Source organism: Epinephelus lanceolatus, chromosome 12, assembly GCF_041903045.1.
Source record: "Epinephelus lanceolatus isolate andai-2023 chromosome 12, ASM4190304v1, whole genome shotgun sequence".
NCBI classification, from domain to species: domain Eukaryota; kingdom Metazoa; phylum Chordata; class Actinopteri; order Perciformes; family Serranidae; genus Epinephelus; species Epinephelus lanceolatus.
Genome location: NC_135745.1, coordinates 9580790 through 9593058, shown reverse-complemented (window position 1 = coordinate 9593058; position 12269 = coordinate 9580790). Strand labels below are relative to the sequence as shown.

The 12269-nt window shown below is 39.9% G+C and overlaps 2 protein-coding genes across 2 annotated transcripts; both read right to left on the bottom strand.

The window, feature by feature from the left end:
• Positions 1-2803: 2803 nt before the first annotated feature.
• On the bottom strand, positions 2804-4611 carry LOC117272169 (uncharacterized). Its single transcript, XM_033650929.2, has 2 exons — positions 3977-4611; positions 2804-3730 (listed from the first exon to the last, which is right to left on the bottom strand). Exons 1-2 carry the CDS (start codon positions 4435-4437, stop codon positions 3265-3267), a joined length of 927 nt encoding a protein of 308 aa, XP_033506820.2. The 5' UTR covers positions 4438-4611; the 3' UTR covers positions 2804-3264.
• A 4229-nt stretch (positions 4612-8840) lies between these two features.
• Positions 8841-10702, bottom strand: LOC144465069 (uncharacterized). The gene is made up of 2 exons (XM_078172935.1): positions 10003-10702; positions 8841-9756 (listed from the first exon to the last, which is right to left on the bottom strand). The coding sequence occupies exons 1-2, from the start codon at positions 10443-10445 to the stop codon at positions 9291-9293; spliced, it is 909 nt and encodes a 302-aa protein (XP_078029061.1). The 5' UTR covers positions 10446-10702; the 3' UTR covers positions 8841-9290.
• Between the last annotated feature and the right edge of the window lie 1567 nt (positions 10703-12269).

The following is a 12269-nucleotide window of genomic DNA, read 5'->3' as shown; positions in this document are numbered from 1 at the left end:
TTTCCGCCGAAACATGTCAAGGTATGTCCTAACATGTCTGAGATAAAAGAACAACTAAAGTCATTATCAGAAACTAAAGACATAATGAACACCATTGAACTATGAAATATAATACTTTTCAATGCATTTTATATTCATTCATTGTGCAAAATAAGAAAAAGCATGTTGGCTGTACATTTTAAAGTGGATATTGGTTCAATCAATGATGTACTGATATTATCAGCATGTTGGCTGTTTCCAGTATTTCATCTGAAAGCGAATATCAGCCCATACGGGTGAGGACATGAAGTCAGTTTGTGTGAGAGAAAGGGATGCAGAGGATAGGGTTAGATGGAGGCAGATGATTCGCTGTGGCGACCCCTAAAGGGAACAGCCAAAAGAAGAAAACTGATGACATGCCAATTCTATCGTGCATCCCTAGAATAAACCATTCCTCTCAAGTGGGATGTCTGCTGCTTGTCCCTCACAGAGCAACAGATAATTGGTCAGTATCATTATGTATTGTCATATCAGACTTACATAGCCTACATACAGGTGGGATGTTGAATCAATACATTAAAATAAATGATTTATCACTGATAACGTAGACATATACATGATGACTGGTAATGCATTGAAGAGAAGCTTTGTGGGACGGGCAGTACTAGCTGAATGCATGTAGGCTACTATAACAGAATACCACAAAAAATGTACACTACATTTTGAAAAAGAATCACAAGTTTAAATACATTTACATGTATCAACTTGAAGGAACCAATGATGTAAAAGGAATCGGTCCACCCATCACTACTTGGACTGTACGCAGGTTGTGCTCCATCGTGGGAAAATTAACCTGAACGGTGGGGCGTCTATTAGCAGAAATGGTAAATAATAATCTTAAATATGTTTTCATTAGTGTTGAATCACTGGAAAATAAAAATAATTGCTCTTTTCAAAACCTTAGAATGAGCTGTTTATAGGTATGAAGTAGGTCCTCTTCAGGCCCCAAGAAAAGTAGTGGCAAATATTTCCCAGTGGCCACTCATGGTATTGCGCCAAAAAATCCTCTGCAGCCCAAAAAGCATTTACCCCCTGGACTACCACTGTATAAGAAAAGTCTGTTAAACTGTTGACAGGGACACCTTGAAATGCAAACAAGGTCAATAATGAAACTTTGTATTCTGAATTTTTGAGCCATGGTGGTTTAATGTGTGTAAAACTTTCCTCAAGCCAAGAAAAGTGATTTAAAATCTGTGACGTCATCACAATGTAAAGTCTATGAGCCAAGCAGGAACTCATGGGTGGGGCCAGCGGGAGAAACACTACTGTGCATATGCAGTGGGCCCCATACTGTGAGAGTAAACCTAGAAACTAGAAAACTTTTTTGATGTATGCACAATGTATTCCCATAGAACTGTTCGCATAATATCCTACAAATTAGCGCCCCAGGAATGACATCATGTTCTTAACATACAGTTACATAATTATTATCAAGGTATGGAGGTTAGGTTTGGGCAAGTAAAGTTACTGTGGTCAGGGTTAGAAAAAAAAACATGGTGAGGACATACCTTAAAATGACTCAAAGTCCATTCAAAGTCAGCATGGTTCCGAACGCGTGACTTAAGGGGTAATGTCTGGGTTCAACATCAACAACAACAACAACAACAACAACAACACATTTTCTGATTGGCTGCTTACTCTGTCAACTATGGTGTGGGTCGCTTATTGGCCCCTATCTAATTTTAATTTCTGTATACGAGGCGGGGACACAGAGACTAGTCTGATAGAGGAAGTGAAATAGAATGTTTAGATCGTGTCATCATGATGGTCGGGTAGCCTTGACCATTCCATCTCAAAACCCATCCCTATGTCCCCGATGTGAGAGATAGAAGCAGGTAAAGCTAACCAACAGGGCTCTGGTAAAACTAGTAAACTGTAAAGTGGATAAAAATTAATTCAGAAACATTGATGAAATAAAAGACACCCCATTGTTATCTAGGTTGGAAACTATCCTTCAATGACCTATGTTTCGAAAGGAGTACAAAAGCCTAAGTAAGTGAGTAAGACCATCTTAAGGCACACCTGTGTAGTTATCGTGCTAAACAGCATCCTGATATGCTACACGTATCAGGTGGATGTTACCTCTGTGAAGATGTGCTCAAAAGTGCTCACTAACGCAGAAAACAATCAAACAAACAAATAAACAAACACACTAAAAATAAAAACAAATTGTTACATTTAAATTTTGGTTCAGTGTAATTACAATCTTAGATTAAATGCATAAATACATTTCACATATTTCAAGGGGAAAAAAAATCTAAACCATACATACACTCACACACACAGATTCACACACTTAATTACCCATAGATATGAATGCACTCATCTGAAAGAATAATGTGATATAAATATGGTAGAGTTAGCGGACAAACATTTGAGCATATTCAGTGCTCAGCCTGCATATTCAGTGCTCAGCCCGGATCTCTTACATTGTAAACAAGAAAATGGTCGATGGCCACCTGGCACTCATCTTACGACCTGACGTAATTTAAATATCACTAGTGCATACTACAAGACTACATTTTGATTCAAAATTCAAACAAATGTTCAACCATGGGAAAATACATCTGCATTTTACAGTAATGTTGGCCTGTCACTCGAGTAAGCACTGCTAATGAACAAAATATCACATCTATGTTGTTAAGCTACATGGGTTGTGTTAAAATTCATTTGAACAGATTATGTTTAAACTTTTTTTTTTAAAAAAAATTTTGGAACCAAAATATGACATCCATTATTTATTAGTCACTTTCTGAACACAGAGTCATGTTGAAAACGTAAATTTATTGACACGTTTAAAATCCTGCAGGGCATACAGTGTATACCAGCATACACATATCACATACATCAACTACACTAGTCATATCCAGAAATTTATCAACACTGATTACATCCAGATAGTAAGTAGCTGGAGTTGCAACACTGCTACTCACAAAATAGAAATTCATGATAAAAGAGGAACTTAAATTCACAAGCAAGTAAGAACAAAAGAACACTTCATCAGTATCATCAATATCAGAATATATGCCTGTTCACATTCCTGGTTATCCCTGCATAATGTCCATACACATTTTACCAACGACTAATCTGGCTTTATGGATTCCACCAGTTTCATGTTCCACTTTATGCATCTGATCTTGATTTTGTTCACTTTATTTTATTTTGTTTTCCTTTTGTATTCTTTTGAACATATACTTTGAATTTTTCTTTTAACAGGACAATGAACTACGTTACCCATTTTCTGAGTGCATCGGCCTTCAGGTCAAAATCTTCTCTATGGACAATCATTGAAGCAGTACTCCTATATTCACTTGCATGGAAGGGGAGGAAACTGGCATCTATGAATTCTAGCTTGGCAATGTATAGCAGGTCACTTCTTGACTTGCAGCTTTTAAAAGCTTCTCGGGTACGAATTACAGATTTTTGCATTTTGTCAAAAAAATCTTTGTTGGCTGTTTCTGGGTCACAGTTGAGATTATAGATAATATCAGCTGATGGTAGCCTATCAGATCTGAACACCTCTTTAGCTGTAGTGTTTCTGATGCGGTGGAGGTGAAGCTTCAAACTGCCTGCAAAAAACTTTCCCAGAACCACATTGAGTACTGTTGTTTCATCCATTTCTGGAAATGTGTTGTTTTCTCCATAAATTTTGTCCAACAATTGGTCATCAATTTTTAACTGCTTGAGGTACCTGGGTGCAACAGACAATAAAATCACACAACCTGATGTAGTTTAAATATATTCAATACTACAAACTGATGGTATAGAGTGCATGTAAAAAAATGAATAAATGGGCAATTTGGAATTCAGTATCTAGCCCAAGGATACATCCCCAGAGGAGTTGGGGATCGAACCACTGATCTACTGACATAGACATCCCACTTTACCGCTGAGCTACAACCACCCATAAATATGCATTACACATTACACAACCTACCTCTGTGATTCCTTTTTCATCCTGGTGGGGTTGTTTGCAATGTAGGGTACGAGCCTCAGGTACTCACTGACTGTGTAGACATGTGGTGGGTAGTACCCTCTCACATTTTTGAGAAATAAACCAGGAATCGGCCCTGAGTCTGGCACCCACTCTCCTCTGGCCTGTCTGGCAAGAGTGTCAAACAGCATAGCCAGTGACAGAGCCACTACCCCTACCCCACCGAGAGTGACCTTGCCCTCCCTGCCAAAAGTGGTCCTCAGGTTCTGGGTGAAGTCCTCCAGCTGCTTGGGTGTCAGGGAGGACTGCACTGCCGTGTAGTGCTTCCTCACATGAAGTGAATAGTTGACGGACAGCATGTTGACGAAAAGAGGATTGGGGTTGAAGTTTGGAAAAGGGCAGATGTCTCGAGCAACAGAGGCCAGGAGGGCTGCGTCCTCAGCAGGGCATTGCATGTTCCCCATCTTGATGTGAATTTGTCAGTCAGGGATTTGTTTATTAACAGTCTCTTAAAAAAAAAGTTTCAACTATACAGCACTGCTAGCTCTGTGTGTTTGACAGGCTGTCCCTGGACAGCGCAAATAAAGTCACAGTGCAATCATGATGTAGAATCTGTAATTAATTATTCACCTGCTTCCCCCCATACGTGACTGTGTCTGACTCTGTGTCTGGCACTACCATTTGATGTGGTTGATATCCTGCCAAAGCACATTGACATGCACATTGATTTTTTTTTGGAAATCTATGAGAAAGGGGGACAGATAAAGCAGGGAAAAAGGGAAAAACAAGCACTTATCCAGGACCATGTGTGCGTATTACATTTATAGTTCATTTCCAGCTCCAGCTCCAGGTAAAATGTTGATGGGTGACAGCTGTAAACAAAGAAGCGGTCTCGAGAGGTCCAGTAAGGAGGCAGATTGGGGTGGTGGATGGGTCACAAAACACAGGACTTTTCCCACGAGACCACTGTTCGGAGCCAAGTGAAATTTGAGTTGATTCAAGATATTTCCTACCATGTTTCTTTTCCTTAAACCTAACCTAACCTAACCTAACCACAGTAACTTTACAGGACTAAACCTAAAGACACCCACCATATTTCTTTTCCCTGAACCTAACCTTTGTAACTTTATGTTATTACATAACTTTATGTTGAGGAAGTAACGTAATTCATGGGTTGCTAATTTGTACAGTCAAACAAACCATTGTAGGAAGACATGATGTACAACACTGTTACCGTAATGTGCAATACAAAATTGGACAGCAACAGACATAAGGTCAAAACAAAAATGTTCTCAAAAAGTCTCACAAACAGATTAAGAAGTTCCGAAAATGTGCAGTAGATCAGACAATTCTCTTAAAACCATGTGACTGATCACAGGCTGGCTTCTTTATACAATGCTTCCAGGTTATTCCTGTTTATTGGCTAAAAACCTTTCTGAATAACCATAACAATAATAATGATAAATAATAACTTCATTTATATATCTCTTTTCAAAACTAAGAAGCCAGAGGAAGCAGGAGAACGATCAATAGTAATTCACAATTAACAAACACAATAACAAATAAACAGCTGATAGAAAAGGAAAAATAAAAGACAAAAGTACACCTAACCCTAATTAATAAAAAGCCAGATGGTAAAAGATAGTCTTGAGAGACAATTCAAAGAGAGCAGTACTTCTTTTAGTCTAAGTTCTTGAAGTAAGCTATTCCAAAGGATTGGAGTCCAAACAGTAAACACCCTGTCAGTTCTTAGCCTTAAGAATAACTAAAAGAGATTTATCAGAGGATCTCAGGTTACATAGTCTCGCCACCAGACAATCAGAGATCTCCGCCTTCTGATAGTCTGGGGACACTCCTTTCTAAAGTGTGTTTAACACACCGGCGAAAACAGCCGGCAACAAAGCAACGCCTCTTGCATTTTTGAAAAGGACACGTCCTCCTGGAAATGTGCGCTCCCCCTTTTCTCGTCCGCAAGGAAACAAACACACAGAGAGCTTGAAAATGGATGCCGAGAGATTTAACTCCGTTTTATCAAACGTGTGCTCAGTCCACAAGATTGTGGAAATGAAGGACTTACAGCGACTTGAGCCATTTTGTACCGCTACACGTGTTTCTAGTGGGACTATGTTTACAAGCACAAGAGTTCAGCGAGGCACCGAAGGACCGCCCTGCGGATTTACTATTGGTTCTGCAACGTAGGGAGTTTTTTTAAACTCTGAAATTGTATCTGCTCATCTAAACACAAAATCAGGGAGAAAGACATCAGTCTTTAGTTAAGCAAAGCGTCTAAAGACTGACTTGTGAGTCTACAGGTTATGGGCTTGTGAGTAATGAATATATACCATCAAGCAGGTCATGCAGTGCCATACCATGCAGGGCCTTAAAAGTCAAGACTAAAATTTTACATTCAGTTTTACAATGGAGAGGCAGCCAGTGAAGAGAAGCTAAAATAGGGAAGGTATTAACATGTTTAGGTGATTTGGTTTAAAGTCTGGCAGTGCAATTTTGACACCCTGAAGCCGTGTACTCAAGATCTCAATTTAGACGTATTTCTCAAATGGAGAAAAACAACACATTCTCACTCCGACCTCGTTACGTATCAATTTTGGCCATGGACTTTCCAGGTCCAGATACAACACACCCTGGTACCCTGGGTGCTTTGTTGACGTTCTGGGACAGTTTTAAATTCACTTCTTTCAAGATACCCTTCCATTTTCACAGGAAATTTTACATTTACATACAGTCTCTTTCAAAATAAATGCAATACGTTGGTACAACACCGTGAATTGAAATTTTTTCCTTCAACCACAAACACACATGGTTGGGTTAAGGCAACAAAAACACGGTTAGGTTTAGCCAACAAAAACACATGGTTAGGTTAGGCAACAAAAACTCGTGGTTAGGTTTAGGAAAAAAATAACAGGGTTTGGCTTTTGAATCTTACATGACGCAAACACAGCTCTCTAGGGTAAAAGCTGGTGTTTGTTGGATTCATCCACGAACACTCCCACCTGCCCCACTTGCACTTTCGTCACCTTATCTTTCGTTCTTGTCCTGCCATGTTTTCCCGTGACACGCTGCCTGGCGCTGCTAAACTATAATGGCAACCAGCCATGTATCATGCTGATGTGAAAGGATGCCTTTTTTCATTGGTTTCTGATGCTGGAAGTCACTGTCCAAGCGCTGGGTTTGGACAACTTCGGAGTGAGACTGTGCTCAAAAAACACAACTGTGCTAGCATTTTAACATAGCGCATGATTTAAAGTTGTAATCTAAAATAACATCAAGGTTTTTAATTGTAGGTACAACATGTTGAGCCAGAGTGCCAGGAGCAGGCAGAACTTGGCAATAAGTGTGCACACCTCCTATAATAAGGATTTCTGTTTAATGGAATACTTTACAGACAAAATGACCATTTGTAAACCAACTAGTCATGCAGTGTTACCATAAATTCATGAAGAAAATGTTTTCTTGCAAGCCTCCATGGAAAACACAGACCATATTGACTTACTGACCACATTTAACAACAGTAAAACTATATCACAACATCTGTCTAAAAAATCACTTTAATCGTGGAGTATAATCCAACTCGCATTTATTCAGAGACTGCTGTTTGGTTTCTGTTTCCAACCGACAATCAACGCCATTTTTAAGGATGACCACAGTCATCCCACGCCTTCACCAAATGTCCAAAAATTGAACCATCACCCGCTTCAAAGCAACAAGACTATGTCAGGTAAATATGAAGCCACAGAACATGCAAGGTACATTGAAAAGATTATTTGATCCATCTTTAGTCATGTCCTTTCAGTGCTACTATTGATAATGAGGCAATTACCAGCACTGAGGAGTCACAGAAAAACATGGACACAGAGTGGGATGGGGAAGAACATCATGTGGGTGATAAGAGCCCACTGATGAGCATCAAGACTGCCTAACGTCCAACTCCACAGATAGCTACGATCAAAAATGATTTTTTTTTTTTTTTTTTTTTTTAGTAAACTGTAAAGTGGATAAAAAATAACACCCCATTGTTATCTAGGTTGGAAACTATCCTTCAATAACCTATGTTTCGAAAGGAGTACAAAAGCCTAAGTAAGTGAGTAAGACCATCTTAAGGCACACCTGTGTAGTTATCGTGCTAAACAGCATCCTGATATGCTACACGTATCAGGTGGATGTTACCTCTGTGAAGATGTGCTCAAAAGTGCTCACTAACACAGAAAACAATCAAACAAACGAATAAACAAACACACTAAAAATAAAAACAAATTGTTACATTTAAATTTTGGTTCAGTGTAATTACAATCTTAGATTAAATGCATAAATACATTTCACATATTTCAAGGGGAAAAAAAATCTAAACCATACATACACTCACACACACAGATTCACACACTTAATTACCCATAGATATGAATGCACTCATCTGAAAGAATAATGTGATATAAATATGGTAGAGTTAGCGGACAAACATTTGAGCATATTCAGTGCTCAGCCTGCATATTCAGTGCTCAGCCCGGATCTCTTACATTATAAACAAGAAAATGGTCGATGGCCACCTGGCACTCATCTTACGACCTGACGTAATTTAAATATCACTAGTGCATACTACAAGACTACATTTTGATTCAAAATTCAAACAAATGTTCAACCATGGGAAAATACATCTGTATTTTACAGTAATGTTGGCCTGTCACTCGAGTAAGCACTGCTAATGAACAAAATATCACATCTATGTTGTTAAGCTACATGGGTTGTGTTAAAATTCATTTGAACAGATTATGTTTAAACTTTTTAAAAAAATAATAATTTTGGAACCAAAATATGACATCCATTATTTATTAGTCACTTTCTGAACACAGAGTCATGTTGAAAACGTAAATTTATTGACACGTTTAAAATCCTGCAGGGCATACAGTGTATACCAGCATACACATATCACATACATCAACTACACTAGTCATATCCAGAAATTTATCAACACTGATTACATCCAGATAGTAAGTAGCTGGAGTTGCAACACTGCTACTCACAAAATAGAAATTCATGATAAAAGAGGAACTTAAATTCACAAGCAAGTAAGAACAAAAGAACACTTCATCAGTATCATCAATATCAGAATATATGCCTGTTCACATTCCTGGTTATCCCTGCATAATGTCCATACACATTTTACCAACGACTAATCTGGCTTTATGGATTCCACCAGTTTCATGTTCCACTTTATATATCTGATCTTGATTTTGATCACTTTATTTTATTTTGTTTTCCTTTGAACATATACTTTGAATTTTTCTTTTAACAGGACAATGAACTACGTTACCCATTTTCTGAGTGCATCGGCCTTCAGGTCAAAATCTTCTCTATGGACAATCATTGAAGCAGTACTCCTATATCTAGCTGCTTGAAAGAGGAGGAAAATGACATCTACCATTTCTAGCTTGGCAATGTTGAGCAGGTCACTTCTTGGCTCGCAGCTTTTAAAAGCTTCTCGGGTATGAATGACAGATTTTTGCATTTTGACAAAAAAATCTTTGTTGGCTGTCTCTGGGTCACAGTTGAGATTATAGATATAATAGGCTGATGGCCATTGGCCATTAGGTCTGAACACCTCTTTAGCTGTAGTGTTTCTGATACGGTAGAGGTGAAGCTTCAAACTGCCTGCAAAAAAATTTCCCAGAACCACATTGAGTACTGTTGTTCCATCCATTTCCGGAAATGTGTTGTTTTGTCCCAGTTTGTCCAACAATTGGTCATCAATTTTTAACTGCTTGAGGTACCTGGGTGCAACAGACAATAAAATCACACAACCTGATGTAGTTTAAATATATTCAATATTACAAACTGATGGTATAGAGTGCATGTAAAAAAATGAATAAATGGGCAATTTGGAATTCAGTATCTAGCCCAAGGATACATCCCCAGAGGAGTTGAGGATCGAACCACTGATCTACTGACATAGACATCCCACTTTACCGCTGAGCTACAACCACCCATAAATATGCATTACACATTACACAACCTACCTCTGTGATTCCTTTTTCATCCTGGTGGGGTTGTTTGCAATGTAGGGTACGAGCCTCAGGTACTCACTGACTGTGTAGACATGTGGTGGGTAGTACCCTCTCACATTTTTGAGAAATAAACCAGGAATAGGCCCTGAGTCTGGCACCCACTCTCCTCTGGCCTGTCTGGCAAGAGTGTCAAACAGCATAGCCAGTGACAGAGCCACTACCCCCACCCCACCGAGAGTGACCTTGCCCTCCCTGCCAAAAGTGGTCCTCAGGTTCTGGGTGAAGTCCTCCAGCTGCTTGGGTGTCAGGGAGGACTGCACTGCCATGTAGTGCTTCCTCACATGAAGTGAATAGTTGACGGACAGTTGACGAAAAGAGGATTGGGGTGGAAGTTTGGAAAAGGGCAGATGTCTCGAGCAACAGAGGCCAGGAGGGCTGCGTCCTCGGCAGGGCATTGCATGTTCCCCATCTTGATGTGAATTTGTCAGTCAGGGATTTGATCTGACAGTCTTTTAAAAAAAAAAAAAGTTTCAACTATACAGCACTGCTAGCTCTGTGTGTTTGACAGACTGTCCCTGGACAGCGCAAATAAAGTCACAGTAGGATCATGATGTAAAATCTGTAATTAATTATTCACGTGATTCCCCCCATACGCAACTGTGTCTGACTCTGTGTCTGCCATTTGATGTGGTTGATATCCTGCCAAAGCACATTGACATGCACATTGATTTTTTTTGGAACTCTATGAGAAAGAGGGACAAAAAAAGCAGGTAAAAAGGGAAAAACAAGCACTTGACCCATCTAGGACCAAGTGTGCGTATTACATTTATAGTTCATTTCCAGCTCCAGCTCCAGGTAAAATGTTGATGGGTGACAGATGTAAACAAAGAAGCGGTCTCGAGAGGTCCAGTAAGGAGGCAGATTGGGGTGGTGGATGGGTCACAAAACACAGGACTTTCCCCATAAGACCAATGTTTGGAACCATGTGAAATTTGAGTTAATTCAAGATTTGTCCTACTATGTTTCTTTTCCTTAAACCTAACCTAACCACAGTAACTTGACAGGACTAAACCTAAAGATGTTGTTATCATGTCTTTGTGTATATCAATGTGTATATTACATTGTGAAAAAATACAAGTGTCCTGTGTGCATGCAAATGTGTGTTAATGTGAATTTTAATTGGATAAAAAAGACTGGCCAAATGAGGCAAAGACAGAGAGGGCCAACAAAACATCTGATTTTTACAAGAGAGACTGCTGTTTGCTTCCTGTTTCCAACCGACAATCAGCGCTCCTTTTTTAAGGATGGCCACAGTTGTCCCTTGCCTTCACCAAATGTCTAATATTGGAACCATCCTCTTTAAAGCAACAAGACTCCACTATGTCAGGTAAATATGAAACCACAGAACATGCAAGATACATCGAAAAGATTAATTTGATCCGTCTTTAGTCATGTCCTTTCAGTGCTACTATTGATGAGGCAACACAGAAAGGCATGGTCACAGAGTGGGATGGCGAAGAACATCATGTGGGTGATAACAGCCCAACACTGATGAGGATCAAGACTGCCTGACATCCAACTTCACAGATAGCTACGATGAAAAATGCTAGACCACATCAAACAAAAGATTATAAGCTGAATAAGGTCTGGTATGAGAGGTACTCTTGGTTAATGTGGAGTTCCACGACTGATAGTTTGGGTGACCAGATGTCCTGCATTGTGCGGGACTGCACAGCATTTCTGTTTCTTTTCACGCGTCACGCAAATTGAGATCATGTCCCGCATGATTGGTTGTCACTCACGCTTGCATTCCCCCCCCGGCCAATGAGAAGAAGCTGCATGCAGCGGCCAGCCCACGTGGGCTCTGTGTGTTTAAGCCCTCCCGCCCCATATAGCAACTATTTCAACCTCCTTGATAGCAACAGGTGATACTCGTTAGCTAATGACACTCATGCCGCGTGAGTGTCAATAGGTTCATTAGAGATGAACTGTGTCTCGCCTGGAAAGTAGACAAGAGCAGGCGGCCGCAGCAGGGGGCGGTGACAAAAAGCCATGGTGAAGTCAGAGGCTGCGTCCGAAAGGGCCACTAGCATACTGCATACTACTACTACATACTACCCCTAGATACTACTCCTACCTACTAAACAAGTTGGGTCCATTCGGACATACTGAAAGATTCACGCCATCCGCTGGCAGAGCAGAGGAGTGCCTACGAAAGCACCCCATCTGCTGGCTTGGCTGAGGTACTGCACCAAAATCTGAACGCACCTGTGACTATT

What these genes read in the sequence shown, in the direction of transcription:
- LOC144465069 (XM_078172935.1), bottom strand. Translation starts at nt 10,445, where the DNA reads ATGCCCTGCCGAGGACGCAGCCCTCCTGGCCTCTGTTGCTCGAGACAT. An exon ending in ATGAAAAAGGAATCACAGAG is followed by an intron (nt 9,757 to 10,002) that starts GTAGGTTGTGTA and finishes TGTTGCACCCAG; the next exon opens with GTACCTCAAGCAGTTAAAAA.
- LOC117272169 (XM_033650929.2), bottom strand. Translation starts at nt 4,437, where the DNA reads ATGGGGAACATGCAATGCCCTGCTGAGGACGCAGCCCTCCTGGCCTCT. An exon ending in ATGAAAAAGGAATCACAGAG is followed by an intron (nt 3,731 to 3,976) that starts GTAGGTTGTGTA and finishes TGTTGCACCCAG; the next exon opens with GTACCTCAAGCAGTTAAAAA.